Genomic DNA, 27,500 nt, shown 5'->3' on the forward strand with positions numbered 1-27,500 from the left:
TACGCAGGTTCACATTCCTTCATTAGCCTCAGACCCAGCCTCACATTCCTTCATTAGCCTCGTACGCAGGTTCACATTCCTTCATTAGCCTCGTACGCAGGTTCACATTCCTTCATTAGCCTCGTACGCAGGTTCACATTCCTTCATTAGCCTCAGACCCAGCCTCACATTCCTTCATTAGCCTCAGACCCAGCCTCACATTCCTTCATTAGCCTCAGACCCAACCTCACATTCCTTCATTAGCCTCAGACCCAACCTCACATTCCTTCATTAGCCTCAGACCCAGGCTGACATGCTTTCATTAGCCTCAGACCCAGGCTCACATTCCTTCATTAGCCTCATACCCAGGCTCACATTCCTTCATTAGCCTCAGACCCAGGCTGACATGCTTTCATTAGCCTCAGACCCAGGCTCACATTCCTTCATTAGCCTCAGACCCAGCCTCACATTCCTTCATTAGCCTCAGACCCAGCCTCACATTCCTTCCGTTGGATACCCCAACGAGACTACGTTGACATTTACTCTGCAAAGATGTGTGACAACGACCTTTGCAACAGCTTTACTAATTCTACTCAGAACCCAGCGTGAAGAAAAGATAACAACATGTTTTTTAGAAGGACCATTAATCAATCAATCAAATGTATTTATATAGCCCTTCTTCAGACCTCTCCTCTCGTCTAGAATTACTGGACTGGGCTGGACCATTAGAGACCAGACCTGTCCTCTAGTCTAGCAGTACTGGGCTGGACCATTAGAGACCAGACCTCTCCTCTAGTCTAGCAGTACTGGGCTGGGCTGGACCATTAGAGACCAGACCTGTCCTCTAGTCTAGCAGTACTGGGCTGGGCAGTACTGGGCTGGGCTGGACCATTAGAGACCAGACCTGTCCTCTAGTCTAGCAGTACTGGGCTGGGCTGGACCATTAGAGACCAGACCTGTCCTCTAGTCTAGCAGTACTGGGCTGGGCTGGACCATCAGAGACCAGACCTGTCCTCTAGTCTAGTCTGGGCTGGACCATTAGAGTAGTACTGGCAGCTGGACCATTAGCTGGACCATTTGAGACCAGACCTGTCCTCTAGTCTAGCAGTACTGGGCTGGACCATTAGAGACCAGACCTGTCCTCTAGTCTAGTAGTACTGGGCTGGACCATTAGAGACCGGACCTGTCCTCTAGCCTAGCAGTACTGGGCTGGACTGGACCATTAGAGTCCAGACCTGTCCTCTAGTCTAGCAGTACTGGGCTGGACCATTAGAGACCAGACCTGTCCTCTAGTCTAGTAGTACTGGGCTGGACCATTAGAGACCAGACCTGTCCTCTAGTCTAGTAGTACTGGGCTGGACCATTAGAGACCAGATCTGTCCTGTAGTCTAGCAGTACTGGGCTGGGCTGGATTATTAGAGTCCAGACCTGTCCTCTAGTCTAGCAGTACTGGGCTGGACCATTAGAGTCCAGACCTGTCCTCTAGTCTAGCAGTACTGGGCTGGACCATTAGAGACCAGACCTGTCCTCTAGTCTAGCAGTACTGGGCTGGACCATTAGGGACCAGACCTGTCCTATAGTCTAGCAGTATTGGGCTGGACCATTAGAGACCAGACCTGTCCTATAGTCTAGCAGTATTGGGCTGGACCATTAGAGACCAGACATGTCCTCTAGTCTAGCAGTACTGGGCTGGGCTGGACCATTAGAGACCAGACCTGTCCTCTAGTCTAGCAGTACTGGGCTGGGCTGGACCATTAGAGACCAGACCTGTCCTCTAGTCTAGCAGTACTGGGCTGGACTGGACCATTAGAGACCAGACCTGTCCTCTAGTCTAGCAGTACTGGGCTGGGCTGGACCATCAGAGACCAGACCTGTCCTCTAGTCTAGCAGTACTGGGCTCGACCATTAGAGACCAGACCTGTCCTCTAGTCCTGCAGTACTGGGCTGGACCATTAGAGACCAGACCTGTCCTCTAGTCTAGTAGTACTGGGCTGGACCATTTGAGACCAGACCTGTCCTCTAGTCTAGCAGTACTGGGCTGGACCATTAGAGACCAGACCTGTCCTCTAGTCTAGTAGTACTGGGCTGGACCATTAGAGACCAGACCTGTCCTCTAGCCTAGCAGTACTGGGCTGGACTGGACCATTAGAGTCCAGACCTGTCCTCTAGTCTAGCAGTACTGGGCTGGACCATTAGAGACCAGACCTGTCCTCTAGTCTAGCAGTATTGGGCTGGACCATTAGAGACCAGACCTGTCCTCTAGTCTAGTAGTACTGGGCTGGACCATTAGAGACCAGATCTGTCCTGTAGTCTAGCAGTACTGGGCTGGGCTGGATTATTAGAGTCCAGACCTGTCCTCTAGTCTAGCAGTACTGGGCTGGACCATTAGAGTCCAGACCTGTCCTCTAGTCTAGCAGTACTGGGCTGGACCATTAGAGACCAGACCTGTCCTCTAGTCTAGCAGTACTGGGCTGGACCATTAGGGACCAGACCTGTCCTCTAGTCTAGCAGTATTGGGCTGGACCATTAGAGACCAGACCTGTCCTCTAGTCTAGTAGTACTGGGCTGGACCATTAGAGACCAGATTTGTCCTGTAGTCTAGCAGTACTGGGCTGGGCTGGATTATTAGAGACCAGACCTGTCCTCTAGTCTAGCAGTACTGGGCTGGGCTGGATCATTAGAGACCAGACCTGTCCTCTAGTCTAGCAGTACTGGGCTGGACCATTAGAGACCAGACCTGTCCTCTAGTCTAGAATTACTGGGCTGGACCATTAGAGACCAGACCTGTCCTCTAGTCTAGCAGTACTGGGCTGGACCATTAGGGACCAGACCTGTCCTCTAGTCTAGCAGTACTGGGCTGGACCATTAGAAACCAGACCTGTCCTCTAGTCTAGCAGTACTGGGCTGGACCATTAGAGACCAGACCTGTCCTCTAGTCTAGCAGCACTGGGCTGGGCTGGGCTGGACCATTAGAGACCAGACCTGTCCTCTAGTCTAGCAGTACTGGGCTGGACCATTAGAGACCAGACCTGTCCTCTAGTCTAGAATTACTGGGCTGGACCATTAGAGACCAGACCTGTCCTCTAGTCTAGCAGTACTGGGCTGGATCATTAGAGACCAGACCTGTCCTCTAGTCTAGCAGTACTGGGCTGGGCTGGATCATTAGAGACCAGACCTGTCCTCTAGTCTAGCAGTACTGGGCTGGACCATTAGAGACCGACCTGACCTCTATTCTAGCAGTACTGGGCTGGACCATTAGAGACCAGACCTGTCCTCTAGTCTAGCAGTACTGGGCTGGACCATTAGAGACCAGACCTGTCCTCTAGTCTAGCAGTACTGGGCTGGACCATTAGAGACCAGACCTGTCCTCTAGTCTAGCAGTACTGGGCTGGACCATTAGAGACCAGACCTGTCCTCTAGTCTAGCAGTACTGGGCTGGACCATTAGAGACCAGACCTGTCCTCTAGTCTAGTAGTACTGGGCTGGACCATTAGAGACCAGACCTGTCCTCTAGTCTAGCAGTACTGGGCTGGACCATTAGAGACCAGACCTGTCCTCTAGTCTAGCAGTACTGGGCTGGACCATTAGGGACCAGACCTGTCCTATAGTCTAGCAGTATTGGGCTGGACCATTAGAGACCAGACCTGTTCTCTAGTCTAGTAGTACTGGGCTGGACCATTAGAGACCAGATTTGTCCTGTAGTCTAGCAGTACTGGGCTGGGCTGGATTATTAGAGACCAGACCTGTCCTCTAGTCTAGCAGTACTGGGCAGGCTGGACCATTAGAGACCAGACCTGTCCTCTAGTCTAGAATTACTGGGCTGGACCATTAGAGACCAGACCTGTCCTCTAGTCTAGCAGTACTGGGCTGGATCATTAGAGACCAGACCTGTCCTCTAGTCTAGCAGTACTGGGCTGGGCTGGATCATTAGAGACCAGACCTGTCCTCTAGTCTAGCAGTACTGGGCTGGACCATTAGAGACCGACCTGTCCTCTATTCTAGCAGTACTGGGCTGGACCATTAGAGACCAGACCTGTCCTCTAGTCTAGCAGTACTGGGCCGGACCATTAGAGACCAGACCTGTCCTCTAGTCTAGTAGTACTGGGCTGGACCATTAGAGACCAGACCTGTCCTCTAGTCTAGCAGTACTGGGCTGGACCATTAGAGACCAGACCTGTCCTCTAGTCTAGCAGTACTGGGCTGGACCATTTCAGACCAGACCATGGTTCAAGTACTATTCAGAATCTTTTCAAAAACGTTACCTGGGCTTGATTGAGCTTGTCTGGTGCAATGGAACCAATAGACTAGTTGGAAACAATGTATTGCCACCCTTCTAGCACTCCGCGCAGGCGAAAGAAAGATTTAGAATACTATTTGAACCCAGGTCTGTTAGAGACCTGCTGCTACCTCGATCAGCGAGCACGCACGCACACACACACACCATTAGAGACCTGCTTCTACTTCGATCAACAGCTTTCTGGGCACCAATTATCCACGGTCCTCTTGGTGAACTTCCTGTCCTGTCGGATCTAGTGTTTACCCCACCGGATATAGAGCTCAGTGTATGTGTTATAGTTTGTGTGTTGGTGTAGGTGAGTGACAGAGGTGTTGTTCTAATAGCCTCATCAGTTCAAGGTGGTGTGAACATGTCCATTATATCACATATTCCAATTCTAAACCATTCCATATTCCAATTCTAAACCATTCCATATTCCAATTCTAAACCATTCCATATTCCAATTCTAAACCATTCCATATTCCAATTCTAAACCATTCCATATTCCAATTCTAAACCATTCCATATTCCAATTCTAAACCATTCCATATTCTAATTCTAAACCATTCCATATTCCAATTCTAAACCATTCCATATTCCAATTTTAAACCATTCCATATTCCAATTCTAAACCATTCCATATTCCAATTCTAAACCATTCCATATTCCAATTCTAAACCATTCCATATTTCAATTCTAAACCATTCCATATTCCAATTCTAAACCATTCCATATTCTAATTCTAAACCATTCCATATTCCAATTCTAAACCATTCCATATTCCAATTCTAAACCATTCCATATTCCAATTCTAAACCATTCCATATTCTAATTCTAAACCATTCCATATTCCAATTCTAAACCATTCCATATTCCAATTCTAAACCATTCCATATTCCAATTCTAAACCATTCCATATTCCAATTCTAAACCATTCCATATTCCAATTCTAAACCATTCCATATTCCAATTCTAAACCATTCCATATTCCAATTCTAAACCATTCCATATTCCAATTCTAAACCATTCCATATTCCAATTCTAAACCATTCCATATTCTAATTCTAAACCATTCCATATTCCAATTCTAAACCATTCCATATTCCAATTCTAAACCATTCCATATTCCAATCCCATTCCATATTCCAATAAACCATTCCATATTCCAATTCTAAACCATTCCATATTCTAATTCTAAACCATTCCATATTCCAATTCTAAACCATTCCATATTCCAATTTTAAACCATTCCATATTCCAATTCTAAACCATTCCATATTCCAATTCTAAACCATTCCATATTTCAACTAAGTAATGAAAATGGGTATTACTCGTCATAACATTTATGAGCATATTTTTTTTTATATATATATATATATATTTTTTTATAATCGAAAATAAAAACAGGAATTCCCCAAAACCATTTAAAATGTCTCCATTTCACACAAAGAAGGGAATCTTTGTTGTGTGTTGTATGACTCTGGTGAGTCTGCCAGATAAACAAAGATTCAGACGGAATTATTCAGTCCTTGGGGAATATAAACATGTTTCGCCCAGTTCTACATTCGCTGTTGCATTGAGAGGGAAAAACCATATGTCAGCATCCCAGATGGCATCCTATTCCCTAGATAGTACACTACTTTATACCAGGACCTCATAGAGAATAGGGTGCCATATGGCACAGATGCTATGTTTTCTTCTCATGACTTTTAGTCCGTTGTTTAGCTGGAATTGAATGAATGACATTTTAATGAGGAGTATTTAATACGGGGCTTGATTTCATTAAAGTGGTTGTGGAACCTCATATATATATATATACCATACAGCATATGTCTTGTATATGGAGAAGTCTTCTGATTCCCACCATGTGGTGGGGGGGGATTGTAACACGTACTAATTAAACACATAAAATGATGTTGCCGGTCTGGTTAAGGTGTTCTTCCTACTGTGTTACTGACGTGGTAGATGCTCTGACACTCGAGCCTTTCTCTTCTCAATGTCCCAAAACCATAAAAACGTGGAGAATCAGCCAAATAAAGTGCTAGGGTCTAGAATCCATCTTAGCGCTTGGAAGGATCCGCTTTATAGTGCGAGTGAAATTTAAAGGCGTCCATTTTCCCCGATTGAGCCGACATTGCACCGTCTCGGCGAACACTGGAACATTGTAGTTTAAATATCAATTGCGCTTTTAGTAGTGTTAAAGGGGTATTAGCTTGGTAGAGCACACCATTCTCCATTATGAAGCCTCCCTACTTGATAATCACATTGGAATGTTATAGAAAGGGAAGCAACCGTCATAAATCTTTCATTGAACCTGTTGAACTGTCTCCATATCCCAGAAAGGTTGTAAAGACAGACATTATGAGGAGTAATTGTTTTTTTCTGTTGTTGTGGTGAACTGTCTACACGTCCCAGAGAGGTTATAAAGGACAGACATTATGGATGAAGAGTAACTCTTTTGGGTTGTGGTTGGAGAGACTTGTTGTGTCGCCTCTCCCAGTTCTGTCTGACTGTCTGTCTCTCTGTCTCTCTCTCTCTCTCTCTGTCTGTCTCTCTGTCTCTCTCTCTCTCTCTCTCTCTCTCTCTCTCTCTCTCTCTGTCTCTGTCACTCTCTCTCTCTTGTCTCTCTGTCTCTCTGTCTCTCTCTTTCTGTCTCTCTGTCTCTGTCTCTCTCTCTCTCTCTCTGTCTCTCTATCTCTCTGTCTCTCTCTCTCTCTCTCTTTCTCTCTCTCTCTCTCTCTCTCTCGCTCTCTCTGTCTCTCTCTCTCGCTCTCTGTCTCTCTCTCGCGCTCTCTCTCTGTCTCTCTCTCTGTTTCTCTGTCTCTCTGTCTCTCTGTCTCTCTGTGTCCAGTGTGATAGGTGCAGATGCAGGGAACGGTATCCGTGTGTTCCTCCCTGACATAGGGATGTTCTTAGCAGGGCTGGCCTGCTGGCTGCTGTGTCGTAGTCTGTTTCAGAAGAGACCGCCAGAGGACATGGCCCAGGACAACACTGACTACGAACCGGAGGGAGAGGTGAGTGGAGGGAGACACACAGACACAAACACACACACACACACACACACACACACACACACACACACACACACACACACACACACACACACACACACACACACACGTGTTCACACATGCACAGACTAAAACATGCGCTAACACACACACACTTACACTTTTTTTAAAATGGGAGAAAAAAGTTAATTATTTCAATAAAACCTATTTTTCTGTTATAAAATCTGTTTATCTATTTAATCTACATTTATTGATTATCTTAACAATGACTTCACTAGTTCAGGTGGGGCTTGGCTTCGGCAACCAAAGGAAAGGACGGGTTTTCAACAACAATGACAAAAATCATTGTGACTGACGTTTCCATGTCTTCCTCAGAGTGACCTGACCGTTGCATTTAGACCCTATTTCTAGCCTAGGGGCCCATTCGAGACACAACAATTTAAACACATTATAATGATAATGTGTTTCAAGGTAAACAGCAAATTATAGAACCAGATAATACAAATAGCAAGGGAAATAGTGTGTCTGGTTAATCAACAGGCCATGTCGAAATATACATAGTTCATCTTTTTGGTGTCTGTGAATCCAGAGACACAGAGAACCCCCTTAAAAATCTAGGCATCAACAATATAGAAACGAGGAGAGTGAAAAATCCTTGTTTAGCCCCTTAGGATCCACAGAGTCTCAGGAATACTGTCAGAATTCCTCTCTTTGTTTTAGTTTACGTCACTTCTTCTTGGTGAAATGTGGATGATGTCATATCCTCTTGGTGAAATCTGGATGATGTCATCTCCTCTTGGTGAAATGTGGATGATGTCATCTTCTCTTGGTGAAATATGGATGATGTCATATCCTCTTGGTGAAATCTGGATGATGTCATCTCCTCTTGGTGAAATGTGGATGATGTCATATCCTCTTGGTGAAATCTGGATGATGTCATCTTCTCTTGGTGAAATATGGATGATGTCATATCCTCTTGGTGAAATCTGGATGATGTCATCTCCTCTTGGTGAAATCTGGATGATGTCATCTCCTCTTGGTGAAATCTGGATGATGTCATCTCCTCTTGGTGAAATCTGGATGATGTCATCTCCTCTTGGTGAAATGTGGATGAAGTCACCCCCTCTTGGTGAAATGTGGACGATGTCACCTCCTCTTGGTGAAATGTGGATGATGTCATCTCCTCTTGGTGAAATGTGGACAATGTCATCTCCTCTTGGTGAAATGTGGATGATGTCACTTCCTCTTGGTGAAATGTGGACGAAGTCACCTCCTCTTGGTGAAATGTGGACGATGTCACCTCCTCTTGGTGAAATGTGGATGATGTCACCTCCTCTTGGTGAAATGTGGACGATGTCACCTCCTCTTGGTGAAATGTGGATGATGTCACCTCCTCTTGGTGGAATGTGGATGATGTCATCTCCTCTTGGTGAAATGTGGATGATGTCATCTCCTCTTGGTGAAATGTGGACGATGTCATCTCCTCTTGGTGAAATGTGGATGATGTCATCTCCTCTTGGTGGAATGTGGATGATGTCACCTCCTCTTGGTGAAATGTGGATGATGTCATCTCCCCTTGGTGAAATGTGGATGATGTTCTATGGATGCAAAGCACAGGGAGGAAGGTAGACATGGTTGGCCATCTATGACTGGCAAGGCAGACGAGTGAGATTCAACTCCAGGTTCTGCCTGGCAGTCCTCTGCCACCGAGCAAGACCCTTCAGAGCAATAGTGCCTCTGAAACCTCCCAAACCAACTCGAGGGGCCCGAGGGGGAGGAAGTCCACCGCCAGCCCGCCTGAGGAGGTCTAATCAGAATGCAACAAGAACTTTCGGTGATCAACATATCACCAGAGACTCACTGATGCCCAATATGTCAGTCCTGAGATATCACCAGAGACTATCACTGATGCCCAATATGTCAGTCCTGAGATATCACCAGAGACTCACTGATGCCCAATATGTCAGTCCTGAGATATCACCAGAGACTCACTGATGCCCAATATGTCAGTCCTGAGATATCACCAGAGACTCACTGATGCCCAATATGTCAGTCCTGAGATATCACCAGAGACTATCACTGATGCCCAATATGTCAGTCCTGAGATATCACCAGAGACTATCACTGATGCCCAATATGTCAGTCCTGAGATCTCACCAGAGACTCACTGATGCCCAATATGTCAGTCCTGAGATATCACCAGAGACTCACTGATGCCCAATATGTCAGTCCTGAGATATCACCAGAGACTCACTGATGCCCAATATGTCAGTCCTGAGATATCACCAGAGACTCACTGATGCCCAATATGTCAGTCCTGAGATCTCACCAGAGACTCACTGATGCCCAATATGTCAGTCCTGAGATATCACCAGAGACTCACTGATGCCCAATATGTCAGTCCTGAGATATCACCAGAGACTCTCACTGATGCCCAAGTGTCAGTCCTGAGATATCACCAGTGTTTACAATCATTTTTTAATGGGTACGTGCTTATTAGTAACTGGGATAAGAAATGTCATAAGTGTGTGAACTGCAGTGTCTCCTCATTACTCTCCACGGACCAAGACATGTTCTTTACATCATCAATATAACAATCACTGCAAAACCTATTGTATGACCTCTTCTACACTATATTAGAACCAGCCGCCTGACCTCTTCTACACTATATTAGAACCAGCCTGACCTCTTCTACACTATATTAGAACCAGCCTGACCTCTTCTACACTATATTAGAACCAGCCTGACCTCTTCTACACTATATTAGAACCAGCCTGACCTCTTCTACACTGTATTAGAACCAGCCTGACCTCTTCTACACTGTATTAGAACCAGCCTGACCTCTTCTACACTATATTAGAACCAGCCTGACCTCTTCTACACTATATTAGAACCAGCCTGACCTCTTCTACACTATATTAGAACCAGCCTGACCTCTTCTACACTATATTAGAACCAGCCTGACCTCTTCTACACTATATTAGAACCAGCCTGACCTCTTCTACACTGTATTAGAACCAGCCTGACCTCTTCTACACTATATTAGAACCAGCCTGACCTCTTCTACACTATATTAGAACCAGCCTGACCTCTTCTACACTATATTAGAACCAGCCTGACCTCTTCTACACTATATTAGAACCAGCCTGACCTCTTCTACACTATATTAGAACCAGCCTGACCTCTTCTACAGTATATTAGAACCAGCCTGATCTCTTCTACACTATATTAGAACCAGCCTGACCTCTTCTACACTATATTAGAACCAGCCTGACCTCTTCTACACTGTATTAGAACCAGCCTGACCTCTTCTACACTATATTAGAACCAGCCTGACCTCTTCTACACTATATTAGAACCAGCCTGACCTCTTCTACACTATATTAGAACCAGCCTGACCTCTTCTGCACTATATTAGAACCAGCCTGACCTCTTCTACACTATATTAGAACCAGCCTGACCTCTTCTACACTATATTAGAACCAGCCTGACCTCTTCTGCACTATATTAGAACCAGCCTGACCTCTTCTACACTATATTAGAACCAGCCTGACCTCTTCTACACTATATTAGAACCAGCCTGACCTCTTCTACACTATATTAGAACCAGCCTGACCTCTTCTACACTATATTAGAACCAGCCTGACCTCTTCTACACTATATTAGAACCAGCCTGATCTCTTCTACACTATATTAGAACCAGCCTGACCTCTTCTACACTATATTAGAACCAGCCTGACCTCTTCTACACTGTATTAGAACCAGCCTGACCTCTTCTACACTATATTAGAACCAGCCTGACCTCTTCTACACTATATTAGAACCAGCCTGACCTCTTCTACAGTATATTAGAACCAGCCTGATCTCTTCTACACTATATTAGAACCAGCCTGACCTCTTCTACACTATATTAGAACCAGCCTGACCTCTTCTACACTATATTAGAACCAGCCTGACCTCTTCTGCACTATATTAGGCCTTTTGAACTTGTGGTATGTAGCAGGGAACAATATGATAGTGAGGTCTATACTCACCTCTCTGATAATATGTTATGGAGGACATTCTACTGGTGTAGAATGGTACTGATGCTCTCCTCTCAGAGATACATAGAGGACATTCTACTGGTATAGATCGGTACTGATGCTCTCCTCTCAGAGATACATAGAGGACATTCTACTGGTGTAGAGCGGTACTGAGGCTCTCCTCTCAGAGATACATAGAGGACATTCTACTGGTATAGATCGGTACTGATGCTCTCCTCTCAGAGATACATAGAGGACATTCTACTGGTGTAGATCGGTACTGATGCTCTCCTCTCAGAGATACATAGAGGACATTCTACTGGTATAGATCGGTACTGATGCTCTCCTCTCAGAGATACATAGACATTCTACTGGTATAGATCAGTACTGATGCTCTCCTCTCAGAGATACATAGAGGACATTCTACTGGTATAGAACGGTACTGAGGCTCTCCTCTCAAAGATACATAAAGGGCATTCTACTGGTATAGAATGGTACTGATGCTCTCCTAGACATCCTACTGGTAGGCTCGCATCACTGGGCAGCTCGCAGCTGGGTTTCCCTTTGTAGTCCGTAAAAGTTTTCAAGCCCTGCCACATCCGTCGAGCGTCAGAGCCGGTGTAGAAGGATTCAATCTTAGTCCTGTATTGACGCTTTGCCTGTTTGATGGTTCGTCTGAGGGCATAGTGGGATTTATTATAAGCGTCCGGATTAGTGCCCCGCTCCTTGAAAGCGGAAGCTCTGGCCTTTTGCTCGGTGCGGATGTTGCCTGTAATCCTTGGCTTCTGGTTGGGAAATGTACGTGGGGACAATGTCATCGATGCACTTATTGATGAAGCCAGCTGACTGAGGTGGTGTACTCCTCAATGCCATTGGATGAATCCCGGACCATATTCCAGTCTGTGCTAGCAAAACAGTCCTGTAGCTTAGCATCCGCGTCATCTGACCACTTCCATAGTGAGTGAGTCACTGGTACTTCCTGCTTTAGTTTTCGCTTGTAAGCAGGAATCGGGAGGATAGAATTATGCTCAGATTTGCCAAATGGAGGGTGAGGGATAGCTTTGTATGCGTCTCTGTGTGTGGAGTAAAGGTGTTCCAGAGTTTTTTCCCCCTCTGGTTGCACATGTGACATGCTGGTAGAAATGAGGTATATCTGATTTAAGTTTGCCTGCATTAAAGTCCCCGGCCACTAGGGGCGCCACTTCTGGATGAGCATTTTCTTGTTTGCTTATGGCCTTATAGAGTTGGTTGAGTGCGGTCTTAGTGCCAGTATCAGTTTGTGGTGGTAAATAGATGGCTATAAATAATATAGATCAGAACTCTCTTGGTAGCTAGTGTGGTTTACAGCTTAACATGAGGTACTCTACCTCAAGCAAGCAATACCTTGAGACTTCTTTAATATTAGACATTGGGCACCAGCAGTTATTGACAAAAAGACACATACCCCCACCCTTCGTCTTACCAGACATAGCTGCTCTGTCCTGCCGAAGCACGGAGAAGCAAGCCAGCTCTACATTATCCGTGTCGCCATTCCGCCGCGTCTCGGTGAAACACAAGATACTCCCCCTTTTTCTCCGTCTTTTCTTCATGCTGATGACGGGGATTTGGGCCTTGTCTTGACAAAGCAGTATATTGTTTGCGTCGTCCACATTAAATAATACATCTTTGTCCAGTTTGAGGTGAGTAATCACTGATCTGATGTCCAGAAACTCTTTCCGTCCATAAGAGACGGTGGCAGCAACATTAAGTCCAAAATGAGTTACAAACAATGTGATAAAAAATAAACAAAATAGCGCAGTCCATAAAACAGCAGCCATCCCCTCCGACTGGATCTGATTTATCTCTACAGAAAGTGTCCGGTGTGTGCATTGAGCTCACAGAAAAAAACAGAATGAAATGGAATTCAAATAATTCAACTGACCTGGGTTAATTAGTTGTTTAAAATCCAGAATAATGACAGAAATGAAGGTTAATCGCTCAGCGCTACTGGAACATCCTCAAATGGGATCCAAATCTACCAGAATTCACAATATTGCCCCCCTCTCATTTGTTTTCGCATGCAAGCAATCTCAGCCTATTCCGTTACGCGCAGCCACCCAAGAGTCAGGACACTTGGCTCCCAGGCCCGCCCAATGGCAATTACAAGTGTGGTCATTGTGTACATTGTGACAACACGACCACGTTTTTTTAGAGGTAAACCCGAGAAGAGGTAAACCTGAGAAGTGGTAAACCTGAGAAGAGGTAAACCCGAGAAGAGGTAAACCTGAGAAGTGGTGAACCTGAGAAGAGGTAAACCCGAGAAGAGGTAAACCCGAGAAGAGGTAAACCCGAGAAGAGGTAAACCCGAGAAGAGGTAAACCCGAGAAGAGGTAAACCCGAGAAGAGGTAAACCCGAGAAGAGGTAAACCCGAGAAGAGGTAAACCCGAGAAGAGGTAAACCTGAGAAGAGGTAAACCCGAGAAGAGGTAAACCCGAGAAGAGGTAAAGAATACAAAATCCAAAGCTTCATTAATTGTAGCACCACAAATGGCAATATACATTCTCAAATGCATCTGCAGGGCTGCTTCTATTGGTCAAACTAAACAAGCATTGAAACTTGGCATCGCAGGACGTAAGGCTGCAATTAGCAATAAAAACATGTCCTATGCTACTTCACGCCACTGCAGCCAACCAGGGCTACATTCCTTCCTGCACTTTGTAGCCGTAGAACACGTTCAGATTTCACCAAGAGGAAGTGACATCGTACGTAAACTTAAACAAAGGGAGGCATTCTGACAGTATTCCTGAGACTCTGTGGATCCTAAGGGGCTAAACAAGAATTTTTCACTCTCCTCGTTTCTATATTGTTGCCTTGATTTTTTTGGGTTCTCTGTGTCTCCAAATTCCTCAGGAGGGATGATAGAGTTGGAAGGCCCCCTGCCATTAAGCCCCATCCCTGGCATCTGTCCAGCTCTCTCTTTACGACTCTAAGTTAATTAAAACCACAAACAGACTGGCACAGATGGTAGAGATACCCTCACACACATGGTAATGACACCTACTACTCCCATATAAAATAGATTTACTGACTGTTGTATAATATACCTTTGTATTCTATTTGTCCTCTCCTGGTGACATCAGATTCAGTCATGTTTCAGAACTATGGACAGCTCATGTCTCAGAACCATGGACAGCTCGTGTTTCAGGACCATGGACAGCTCATGTTTCAGAACCATGGACAGCTCGTGTTTCATGACCATGGACAGCTCGTGTTTCAGGACCATGGACAGCTCATGTTTCAGAACCATGGACAGATCGTGATTCAGAACCATGGACAGATCGTGTTTCAGTACCATGGACAGCGGCTCAGTTAACAAACCCACTGTACCACACTTACCATTAGCTCTCCGTTAGGACGGCTGTCCTAGCTCTCCGTTAGGACGGCTGTCCTAGCTCTCTATCAGGACGGCTGTCCTAGCTCTCTATCAGGACGGCTGTCCTAGCTCTCTATCAGGACATCTGTCCTAGCTCTCTATCAGGACGGCTGTCCTAGCTCTCCGTTAGGACGGCTGTCCTAGCTCTCCGTTAGGACGGCTGTCCTAGCTCTCCGTTAGGACGGCTGTCCTAGCTCTCCGTTAGGACGGCTGTCCTAGCTCTCCGTTAGGACGGCTGTCCTAGCTCTCCATTTGGACGGCTGTCCTAGCTCTCTATCAGGACGGCTGTCCTAGCTCTCTATCAGGACGGCTGTCCTAGCTCTCCGTTAGCACGGCTGTCCTAGCTCTCCGTTAGCACGGCTGTCCTAGCTCTCCGTTAGGACGGCTGTCCTAGCTCTCTATCAGGACGGCTGTCCTAGCTCTCTGTTAGGACGGCTGTCCTAGCTCTCCGTTAGGACGGCTGTCCTAGCTCTCTATCAGGACGGCTGTCCTAGCTCTCTGTTAGGACGGCTGTCCTAGCTCTCCGTTAGGACGGCTGTCCTAGCTCTCTATCAGGACATCTGTCCTAGATGTCCATTAGGACGTCTGTCCTAGCTCTCTATCAGGACGGCTGTCCTAGCTCTCCGTTAGGACGGCATTCCTAGCTCTCCGTTAGGACGGCTGTCCTAGCTCTCTATCAGGACATCTGTCCTAGATGTCCATTAGGACGTCTGTCCTAGCTCTCTATCAGGACATCTGTCCTAGATGTCCATTAGGACGTCTGTCCTAGCTCGTCATTAGGACGGCTGTCCACCCCTTTCTTAGAAGACTGAAAGGTTGAAAAATAGAACCTGCATACGACAGTGTGTCTAGAACCAGGTTCTGGTTTTGGCAGGAACAACTATGGTTTGCTTTAAATGGTTTAATCACTGTTTGTGATATATGACTGTCTCCTCTCTCTACCAACCAGGAGGAAGAGGAGAAGCTGAGCCTTGATGACAACATCCTGTTGGATGAGGACTTTGAGGCTGGGTACGAGGCTGAAGAAGAGGAGGAGGAAGAGATGGAGGAGGAAGAGGGGGAAGATGATGAAGAGGAGGAGGAGAGCAACAAGATGAAGATTCTGCGTCACATTGCGGGCGTGGCGTCTAAAGTGAAGGAGATCATTGGGAATCTGATAACCACCGCGGGAAAAGTGGTGGTCACTATACTGTTAGGAGTCACAGGTCAGTGTTTTCCAGTGAGAGAGAGGAATCCGCACCTGCACTATACTCAACACTCTCAATGTGTACCAACACTTCTTTTTAACTGTTATTTATGTTTATTAATATGACTGTAGAGTCGTTCCACCGTTCAAAACGTTGTAACTACAGAAACGATTTCAGATAAATCAGACATCGTGGGTGTTGGTGGGTGTTGGTGGGTGTTGGTGGGTGTGGGTGGGTGTTGGTGGGTGTTGGTGGGTGTTGGTGGGTGGGTGTTGGTGGGTGTTGTTGGGTGGGTGTTGGTGGGTGTTGGTGGGTGTTGGTGGGTGTTGGGTGGGTGTTGGTGGGTGTTGGTGGGTGTTGGTGGGTGGGTGTTGGTGGGTGTTGGTGGGTGTTGGTGGGTGGGTGTGGGTGGGTGTTGGTGGGTGTTGGTTGGTGGGTGGGTGTCGTGGCTTGCTGAATTGAATGACCCCATACCCAAACTAGCGCCAACAGATGTTCTTGATCAGGTCATGATGTCAGGAAAAACTCCTGGTCCTATCCAATACAGTATACTTCAATGCAGCCATCTCAACCACTGTGTAGCCAACTGTATATACATACAGTGAGGAGAACAAGTATTTGATACACTGCCGATTTTGCAGGTTTTCCTACTTACAAAGCATGTAGAGGTCTGTAATTTTTATCAAAGGTACACTTCAACTGTGAGAGACGGAATCTAAAACAAAAATCCAGAAAATCACATTGTATAATATTTAAGTAATTAATTTGCATTTTATTGCATGATATAAGTATTTGATACATTAGAAAAGCAGAACCTAATATTTGGTACTTTGTAATTACAGAGATCATACGTTTCCTGTAGTTCTTGACCAGGTTTGCACACACTGCAGCAGGGATTTTGGCCCACTCCTCCATACAGGTTTCGGGGCTGTCACTGGGCAATACGGACTTTCAGCTCCCTCCAAAGATTTTCTATTGGGTTCAGGTCTGGAGACTGGCTAGGCCACTCCAGAACCTTGAGATGCTTCTTACGGATCCACTCCTTAGTTGCCCTGGCTGTGTGTTTCGGGTCGTTGTCATGCTGGAAGACCTAGCCACGACCCATCTTCAATGCTCTTACTGAGGGAAGGAGGTTGTTGGCCAAGATCTCGCGATACATGGCCCCATCCATCCTCCCCTCAATACGGTGCAGTCGTCCTGTCCCCTTTGCAGAAAAGCATCTCCAAAGAATTATGTTTCCACCTCCATGCTTCACGGTTGGGATGGTGTTCTTGGGGTTGTACTCATCCTTCTTCTTCCTCCAAACACGGCGAGTAGAGTTTAGACCAACAAGCTATATTTTTGTCTGATCAGACCACATGACCTTCTCCCATTCCTCCTCTGGATCATCCAGATGGTCATTGGCAAACTTCAGACCGGCCTGGACATGCGCTGGCTTGAGCAGGGGGACATTGCGTGCGCTGCAGGATTTTAATCCATGACGGCGTAGTGTGTTACTAATGGTTTTCTTTGAGACTGTGGTGCCAGCTCTCTTCAGGTCATTGACCAGGTCCTGCCGTGTAGTTCTGGCCTGATCCCTCACCTTCCTCATGATCATTTATGCCCCACGAGGTGAGATCTTGCATGGAGCCCCAGACCGAGGGTGATTGACCGTCATCTTGAACTTCTTCCATTTTTTTATAATTGCGCCAACAGTTGTTGCCTTCTCACCAAGCTGCTTGCCTATTGTCCTGTAGCCCATCCCTGCCTTGTGCAGGTCTACAATTTAACCCCTGATGTCCTTACATCCTCTCTGGTCTTGGCCATTGTGGAGAGGTTGGAGTCTGTTTGATTGAGTGTGTGGACAGGTGTCTTTTATACAGGTAACGAGTTCAAACAGGTGCAGTTAATACAGGTAATCAGTGGAGAACAGGGGGCTTCTTAAAGAAAAACGAACAGGTCTGTGAGAGACTGGTTGGTAGGTGATCAAATACTTATGTCATGCAATAAAATGCAAATTAATCATACAATGTGATTTTCTGGATTTTTGTTTTAGATTCCGTCTCTCACAGTTGAAGTGTACATATGATAAAAATTACAGACCTCTACATGCTTTGTAAGTAGGAAAACCTGCAAAATCGGCAGTGTATCAAATACTTGTTCTCCCCACTGTATATATATATCTGCTTCTCTAATTGGTTGATTGGTTGATTGATATCTAAGTGTATCTGTGTCCACCAGGTGTAATACTGCTCTCGCTGACATCTGCGGCCTAGTTCTTTGTCTTCCTATAGATCTTTAAATATCATTGTATCCGTTTGCATCTATCTATACATATCGGAATGCTTATTGTACTGTTTCCACCAGGTATCACGCTGCCCTCCCTGACGTCAGCGGTCTATTTCTTCGTGTTCCTGTTCCTGTGTACGTGGTGGTCGTTCTGTCGGACATTCGACACCCTCATCTTCAGCTGTATGTGTGTCCTCATGGCCATATTCAGTGCTGGACACCTGGTCGTCCTCTACCTCTATCAGTTTCAGTTCTTCCAAGAGAGCATCCCTCCAGAGGACAGCTACATCAGGTTAGATCTGTCTGTCTTTCTTTCCTTATGTCTGTCTTTTATGATGACAGATATTTAGTTACCCTGGTTACTGTGGCTGCTAGGTGTTTACTATACAGCTCAACTCCAGTTAACTGTGTGCATTCAGTAAATATGAACTTTCACCATTTTAATCCAAAATATGTACAGTATCGCCACATCCAAGCAGAAGCCCAAATCCACTTGTAGAAATCCACCAGGCTTTTAAACGTAGTGTATTCTCGTTCCTCAATACTTACTGGCTGTAACATATATTGTCATTATAATTAATGTATGAGGAGGGATGGGATAGGGAGACCATTAGTTGTTTATGTGGAAGTTTGCGGATAAGTGGTAAGGTTGAATTCCTAATCCACCCCTTAACCCCCACTTTACATCTGAAACAATTGGATCACTGTTAGCAACATAGTAAACTCCCACCCAGTCTGTGCCATGATTGCAGAAGCTACTCATCAGTGTTGTCCTCGCTGCTATTATAACGTAACTACTTATTTAGACAATGTATTTTAGCAGTGTTGCCCTTGCAACCATGTCACTGGCAAGATAGCCTTGGTGTTTCTGGAGACTATTGATTCCAATGTCTTTAGTCTGCTGGCCTTGCATTACAGCAGTGTGTCACGTCCAATGCTATTATGGCTATCTATAGCATTAGCATCACCTTATATAGCATCTGTCACCTTGTATACGATTAGCATCACCTTATATAGCATCTGTCACCTTGTATACCATTAGCATCACCTTATATAGCATCTGTCACCTTGTATACCATTAGCATCACCTTATATAGCAACTGTCACCTTGTATACGATTAAGCATCACCTTATATAGCAAATATCACCTTGAATGCCAATAGCATCACCTTATATAGCGACTGTCACCTTGTATACCATTAGCATCACCTTATATAGCGACTATCAACTTGTATACCATTAGCATCACCTTATATAGCAACGGTCACCTTGTATACCATTAGCATCACCTTATATTGCAACTGTCACCTCGATGGTCCATTTCCTTCCTCTCACTTTGCACAAGGATGGAGAGGATAAGCTAATGGCCACACCCACACATGCGATGACATCTCCTGGTTTCAATGATGTTTCTAGAGACAATATCTCTCTCATCATCACTCAATACCTAGGTTTACCTCCACTGTATTCACATCCTACCATACCTTTGTCTGTACATTATACCTTGAAGCTATTTTATTGCCCCCAGAAACCTCCTTGTACTCTCTGTTCCAGACGTTCTAGACGACCAATTCTCATTGCTTTTAGCCGTACCCTTATCCTACTCCTCCTCTGTTCCTCTGGTGATGTGGAGGTGAATCCAGGCCCAGCAGTGCCTAGCTCCACTCCTATTCCCCAGGCGCTCTCTTTTGATGACTTCTGTAACCGTAATAGCCTTGGTTTCATTCATGTTAACATTAGAAGCCTCCTCCCTAAGTTTGTTTTATTCACTGCTTTAGCACACTCTGCCAACCCGGATGTTCTAGCTGTGTCTGAATCCTGGCTTAGGAAGGCCACCAAAAATTCTGAAATTCTGAAATAACTACAACATTTTCAGACAAGATAGAACTGCCAAAGGGGGCGGTGTTGCAATCTACTGCAAAGATAGCCTGCAGAGTTCTGTCCTACTATCCAGGTCTGTACCCAAACAATTTGAACTTCTACTTAAAAAAATCCACCTCTCTAAAAACAAGTCTCTCACCGTTGCCGCCTGCTATAGACCACCCTCTGCCCCCAGCTGTGCTCTGGACACCATATGTGAACTGATTGCCCCCCATCTATCTTCAGAGCTCGTGCTGCTAGGCGACCTAAACTGGAACATGCTTAACACCCCAGCCATCCTACAATCTAAGCTTTATGCCCTCAATCTCACACAAATTATCAATGAACCTACCAAGTACCTCCCCAAGGCCGTAAACACGGGCACCCTCATAGATATCATCCTAACCAACCTGACCTCCAAATACACCACTGCTGTTTTCAACCAAGATCTCAGCGATCACTTCCTCATTGCCTGCATCCGTAATGGGTCAGCGGTCAAACGACCTCCACTCATCACTGTCAAACGCTCCCTGAAACACTTCAGCGAGCAGGCCTTTCTAATCGACCTGGCCGGGGTATCCTGGAAGGATATTGATCTCATCCCGTCAGTAGAGGATGCCTGGTTATTTTTTTTTTAAATGCCTTCCTAACCATCTTAAATAAGCATGCCCCATTCAAGAAATTTAGAACCAGGAACAGATATAGCCCTTGGTTCTCCCCAGACCTGACTGCCCTTAACCAACATAAAAACATCCTATGGCGTTCTGCATTAGCATCAAACAGCCCCATGAGATGCAGCTTTTCAGGGAGCTAGAAATTATACACAGGCAGTTAGAAAAGCCAAGGCTAGCTTTTTCAAGCAGAAATTTGCTTCCTGCAACACTGACTCAAAAAAGTTCTGGGACACTGTAAAGTCCATAGAGAATAAGAAGACCTCCTCCCAGCTGCCCACTGCACTGAAGATAGGAAACACTGTCACCACTGATAAATCCACTATAATTGAGAATTTCAATAAGCATTTTTCTACGGCTGGTCAACAGCACTGCACCCCCACAGCAACTCGCCCAAGCCTTCCCCATTTCTCCTTCTTCCAAATCCAGTCAGCTGATGTTCTGAAAGAGCTGCAAAATCTGGATCCCTACAAATCAGCCGGGCTAGACAATTTGGACCCTTTCTTTCTAAAATTATCTGCCGAAATTGTTGCCACCCCTATTACTAGCCTGTTCAACCTCTCTTTCGTGTCGTCTGAGATTCCCAAAGATTGGAAAGCAGCTGCGGTCACCCCCCTGTTCAAAGGGGGGGACACTCTTGACCCAAACTGCTACAGACCTATATCTATCCTACCCTGCCTTTCTAAGGTCTTCGAAAGCCAAGTCAACAAACAGATTACCGACCATTTTGAATCTCACCATACCCTCTCTGCTATGCAATCTGGTTTCAGAGCTTGTCATGGGTGCACCTCAGCCACGCTCAAGGTCCTAAACGATATCTTAACCGCCATCGATAAGAAACATTACTGTGCAGCCATATTCATTGATCTGGCCAAGGCTTTCGACTCTGTCAATCACCACATCCTCATCGGCAGACTCGCCAGCCTTGGTTTCTCAAATGATTGCCTCGCCTGGTTCACCAACTACTTCTCTGATAGAGTTCAGTGTGTCAAATCGTCAAAGCCTGTTGTCCGGACCTCTGGCAGTCTCTATGGGGCTGCCACAGGGTTCAATTCTTGGACCGACTCTCTTCTCTGTATACATCAATGATGTCGCTCTTGCTGCTGGTGAGTCTCTGATCCAACTCTACGCAGACGACACCATTCTGTAGACTTCTGGCCCTTCTTTGGACACTGTGTGAACAACCTTCCAGGCAAGCTTCAATGCCATACAACTCTCCTTCCGTGGCCTCCAATTGCTCTTAAATACAAGTAAAACTAAATGCATGCTCTTCAACCGATCGCTGCCTGCACCTGCCCGCCTGTCCAATATCACTACTCTGGACGGCTCTGACTTAGAATACGTGGACAACTACAAATACCTAGGTGTCTGGTTAGACTGTAAACTCTCCTTCCAGACCCACATCAAACATCTCCAATCCAAAGTTATATCTAGAATTTTACAAAATAGCCTCCAATACCCTACTCAACAAATTGTATGCAGTCTATCACAGTGCCATCCGTTTTGTCACCAAAGCCCCATATACTACCCACCATTGCGACCTGTACGCTCTCGTTGGCTGGCCCTCGCTTCATACTCGTCGCCAAACCCACTGGCTCCAGGTCATCTACAAGACCCTGCTAGGTAAAGTCCCCCCTTATCTCAGCTCGCTGGTCACCAAAGCATCATCCACCTGTAGCACGTGCTCCAGCAGGTATATCTCTCTGGTCACCCCCAAAACCAATTCTTTCTTTGGCCGCCTCTCCTTCCAGTTCTCTGCTGCCAATGACTGGAACGAACTACAAAAATCTCTGAAACTGGAAACACTTATCTCCCTCACTAGCTTTAAGCACCAGCTGTCAGAGCAACTCACAGATTACTGCACCTGTACATAGCCCACCTATAATTTAGCCCAAACAACTACCTCTTTCCCTCTTTATACTACACTACAGTACACTACACTACACTAGAGCACACTACACTACACTACACTACACTACAATACACCACAGTACAGTACACTGCAGTACACTACACTACAGCACAGTACAGTACAGTGCACTACACTATACTACAGTACAGTACTCTACACTACACTACAGTACAGTACACTATACTTCAGTACAGTACAGTACACTATACTACAGTACAGTACTCTACACTACACTACACTACACTACAGTACAGTACTCTACACTACACTACACTATACTACACTAGAGTACACCACAGTACAGTACACTATACTACAGTACACTATACTACAGTACACTACAATACACCACAGTACAGTACACTGCAGTACACTACACTACAGCACAGTACAGTAGAATACAGTACTCTACACTACACTACACTACAGTACAGTACACTATACTTCAGTACAGTACAGTACACTATACTACAGTACAGTACTCTACACTACACTACAGTACAGTACTCTACACTACACTACACTATACTACACTACAGTACAGTACTCTACACTACACTACAGTACACTATACTACAGTACAGTACTCTACACTACACTACAGTACACTATACTACAGTACAGCACACTACACTATACTACACTACAGTACAGCACACTACACTACACTACACTATACTACTCTACACTACAGTACACTACACTACAGTACAGTACTCTACACTACACTACAGTACAGTACTCTACACTACACTATACTACACTACAGTACAGTACTCTACACTACACTACAGTACACTATACTACAGTACAGCACACTACACTACAGTACACTACAGTACAGTACTCTACACTACACTACAGTACACTATACTACAGTACAGTACACTACACTATACTACAGTACAGTACAGTACAGTGCACTACACTATACTACAGTACAGTACTCTACACTATACTACAGTACAGCACACTACACTATACTACACTACAGTACAGTACTCTACCCTACACTACACTACACTACAGTACAGTACAGTACACTACACTACACTACACTATACTACAGTACAGTACACTACACTATACTACAGTACAGTACACTACACTATACTACAGTACAGTACACTACACTATACTACAGTACAGTACACTACACTATACTACAGTACAGTACACTGCACTACACTATACTTCAGTACAGTACAGTACAGTACACTATACTACAGTACAGTACACTATACTTCAGTACAGTGCAGTAGAGTACACTACACTATACTACACTACAGTACACTACACTATACTTCAGTACAGTACACTACACTACACTGCACTGTACTACAGTACACTACACTACACTGCACTATACTACAGTACAGGACTCTACCCTACACCCAGCCCTCCGTGTCCTAGCCTACCAGGGAAACTCACCCACCCCTAAATAAGTGCTTTACAGTCCTGGGTTCAAATACTATATGACATTTTTCAAATACTGTTACGTTTACTCTAGTCTTCCTGGAGTACCATATGGGCGTGGTTTGGAATTTCCTGACAATTCCATTGGTTCCATTGCGCAAGCTAAGCTGAATCATGCCCATATAAAGTATTTCAAATTGTTATGAATACTATTTGAACCCAGGTCTGGTATAGTGTTGTTTGGTCCCCATGATACAATAGGCTAACATCTCCGGCTCCTGTGGGAGTCCTAATTGTGTGTGTTGACAGAGGCCTGGCCTTGCTGCCTGGCTGACTGAGTGAAGGGTGGTGACAGACTTAGTTTTCACATCGCTTCCTGCCTCCTCAGCTTACAATAGACCAATCTGGAGTGAAATGCCCCTAGCTACAGATCTAGGATCAGCTTTACCTCCCCCAATCCTTACCCTAACCACTAGGGTATATGTTCAAACCCTACACTACAATAGACCAATCCTCTTCCTCTGATTCCTTCCCACGTCTCCCTGGAGTGAACACAGGTGCACTTCATGGGTTAAAAAAAAGACGCATTGGTGTGAAGGGATATGAATGTTTAGTTACAAACAAATCACAGTGTTTTTTTATATATCGTTTTGAAAAGGGGAGAGAGAACGTGTGCACACTTCAGGGAGGAAAGGGGGAGGAAGGGAGTGGGACACTCAGGTCATGTGACCTGCTATTACCAGCTGCAGGAAGTAGCGTGGGGTTGGTGAGGCGGTATAACTGGCGGTAACTCGTATTCCACAGGGGGCTGCATCTCAATACTCTAGAGTGACTTCATCTCCTTGTCTCTTGTCCTTCATCTGCATTGACGTAACAGAACTGGGCAGGTGAAAGGAGTTATGACTGTGTTATGACACATTTACATAAAGCTCCTGTCTGCACTAAGGATGATGTATTCGTGAATTATACATTTCAATTACCAGGAATAATTCATATTTATCCAGGGAGTTCTGGGAAATGAAAATAAAATAAATATTGGAGGTGTCCATTTAAAGTGTTTAAAACCTGAGATATGCCAGGGTTCTCCCCAAACTGCTAGAGACCTATATCCATCCTGCCCTGCCCTGCCTTGTCTGCAACAAAATATGTCAAGTTTTTCTAGAGCAAATATATTGTAGACCTAATCCATCCTGCCCTGTCTTTTGGTACCCAATGACATTGTTATGACCTATATCCATCCAGGCCTGCCTCTCCTAAACTTTACAGACCTATATCCATCCTGTTCCTCGATGAATGATGAATGCACTGACTGTAAAGTCGTTCTGGATAATAGCATCTGCTAAATGACTAACATGCAAATGTATTGCATTTTAGCGGTAGGTTATCTGGACACAGAGCACTCTGCCGCGGTCATCCCTCTCTTCAAAGGGGGCTGACACTCTGGACCCAAACTGCTATAGACCTATATCGATCCTGCCCTGCCTCTAGACCCAAACTGCTATAGACCTACATCCATCCTGCCCTGCCTCTAGACCCAAACTGTTACAGACCTATATCCATCCTGCCTGCCTCTAGACCCAAACTGTTACAGACCTATATCCATCCTGCCCTGCCTCTAGACCCAAACTGTTACAGACCTATATCCATCCTGCCCTGCCTCTAGACCCAAACTGTTACAGACCTATATCCATCCTGCCCTGCCTCTAGACCCAAACTGTTACAGACCTATATCCATCCTGCCCTGCCCTGCCTCTAGACCCCAAACTGTTACAGACCTATATCCATCCTGCCCTGCCTCTAGATCCAAACTGTTACAGACCTATATCCATCCTGCCCTGCCTCTAGACCCAAACTGTTACAGACCTATATCCATCCTGCCATGCCTCTAGACCCAAACTGTTACAGACCTATATCCATCCTGCCCTGCCTCTAGACCCAAACTGTTACAGACCTATATCCATCCTGCCCTGCCTCTAGACCCAAACTGTTACAGAACTATATCCATCTTGCCCTGCCTCTAGACCCCAAACTGTTACAGACCTATATCTATCCTGCCCTGCCCTGCCTCTAGACCCAAACTGTTACAGACCTATATCCCTACCCTGCCCTGCCCTGCCTCCTCTAGACCCAAACTGCTACAGACCTATATCCATCCTGCCCTGCCTCTAGACCCAAACTGTTACAGACCTATATCTATCCTACCCTGCCCTGCCCTGCCCTGCCTCTAGACCCAAACTGCTATAGACCTATATCTATCCTACCCCGCCCTGCCCTGCCCTGCCTCTAGACCCAAACTGTTACAGACCTATATCTATCCTACCCTGCCCTGCCTCTAGACCCAAACTGTTACAGATCTATATCTATCTTATCCTACCCTGTTTTTCTAAGGTCTTCGAAAGCCAAGTTAATAAACAGATCCCTGTCCAAACTCTCAGGATGCACAGAGTGCACCCCAGCCATAGAATAATACAAACGTTGTAACGCCAGTCAAACAAAAGTCAAATGACCAAAGTTGCTAAGCTAGATAACCTCCTTCAACAAATACAATGACCGCGGATATCTAATTAGCATAATGAAAAATATCCCCATTTAAAATCTGTCAGTTTAAACTGGAGATATCTGTTGTTTTCCATTGAATGCGTCTCAATCCACCTCATCTGCTGATGTCGCACTTCAACTTCTGAGGTGAAAGGTGACAGAGCCAGAGAGGTGTTTGTCAGACCGTGAGACATGCCGAAAATTGGTCTTCTCACAAAATAACCTTTTGTAGCGTCCGAACGATTTGGCCCCACAAATGATGACCTCTATTATGAAAGATGAGACGAACACGGTGGTGTTCTCCGTTTTGCTCTTGGTACACTTTTAAAGCCGGTTATATCTGATCTGTCGACGTCTGTAACTTCAGGGGCGTTTCAACCGTCATCGTTCGCTCCAGTGGAAAGGTGAGTCTCTCAGTAGGACACCCGCAAGCCTCACGAGACTAGTCTGAAGGTAGCAGTTTTAAAAAACAAATCGATACCGTAAAGGGTTAAAAAAAATACTGTAGCTAAATGATCCTTGGTATGACCATTTCTAAAACAATCCCATATGTTACCCCCCACCCCTACTTAGACTCTAGAGGGTTTTAATATCAAAGTATCTTAACAGGGACAAACTGTTTTATAAAATATAATATCCATATCTACTCTCATACCATTTGTTGTTCACACATTCTCTACCGACGCTCTCATATTGGCAGTACTAGACAGAGCAGAGAAGCTCTCATGTTGACAGCAGTACGAGACAGAGCAGAGAAGCTCTCATGTTGACAGCAGTACTAGACAGAGCAGAGAAGCTCTCATGTTGACAGCAGTACTAGACAGAGCAGAGGAGCTCTCATATCAAATCAAATTGTATTGAGCAGAGATACTCATGTTGACAGATGTTAATGACAGAGCAGAAATGCTTGTCATATTCTAGTTCCGACAGAGCAGTAATATCTAACA

General features: G+C 45.3%; 1 protein-coding gene across 1 annotated transcript in view; it reads left to right on the forward strand.

Annotated features, from left to right (window-relative positions):
- The window catches only part of LOC112236738 (piezo-type mechanosensitive ion channel component 2-like), a 207,640-nt gene that overhangs the window by 32,403 nt on the left and 147,737 nt on the right, over positions 1 to 27,500 (forward strand). Inside the window, 3 exon segments of the mRNA XM_042329609.1 lie at positions 7,107 to 7,269; positions 15,651 to 15,906; positions 18,235 to 18,448. Of these exon segments, the coding sequence (XP_042185543.1) occupies positions 7,107 to 7,269; positions 15,651 to 15,906; positions 18,235 to 18,448 (633 nt within the window).

Source organism: Oncorhynchus tshawytscha, linkage group LG10 (genome assembly GCF_018296145.1).
Source record: "Oncorhynchus tshawytscha isolate Ot180627B linkage group LG10, Otsh_v2.0, whole genome shotgun sequence".
NCBI lineage: Eukaryota > Metazoa > Chordata > Actinopteri > Salmoniformes > Salmonidae > Oncorhynchus > Oncorhynchus tshawytscha.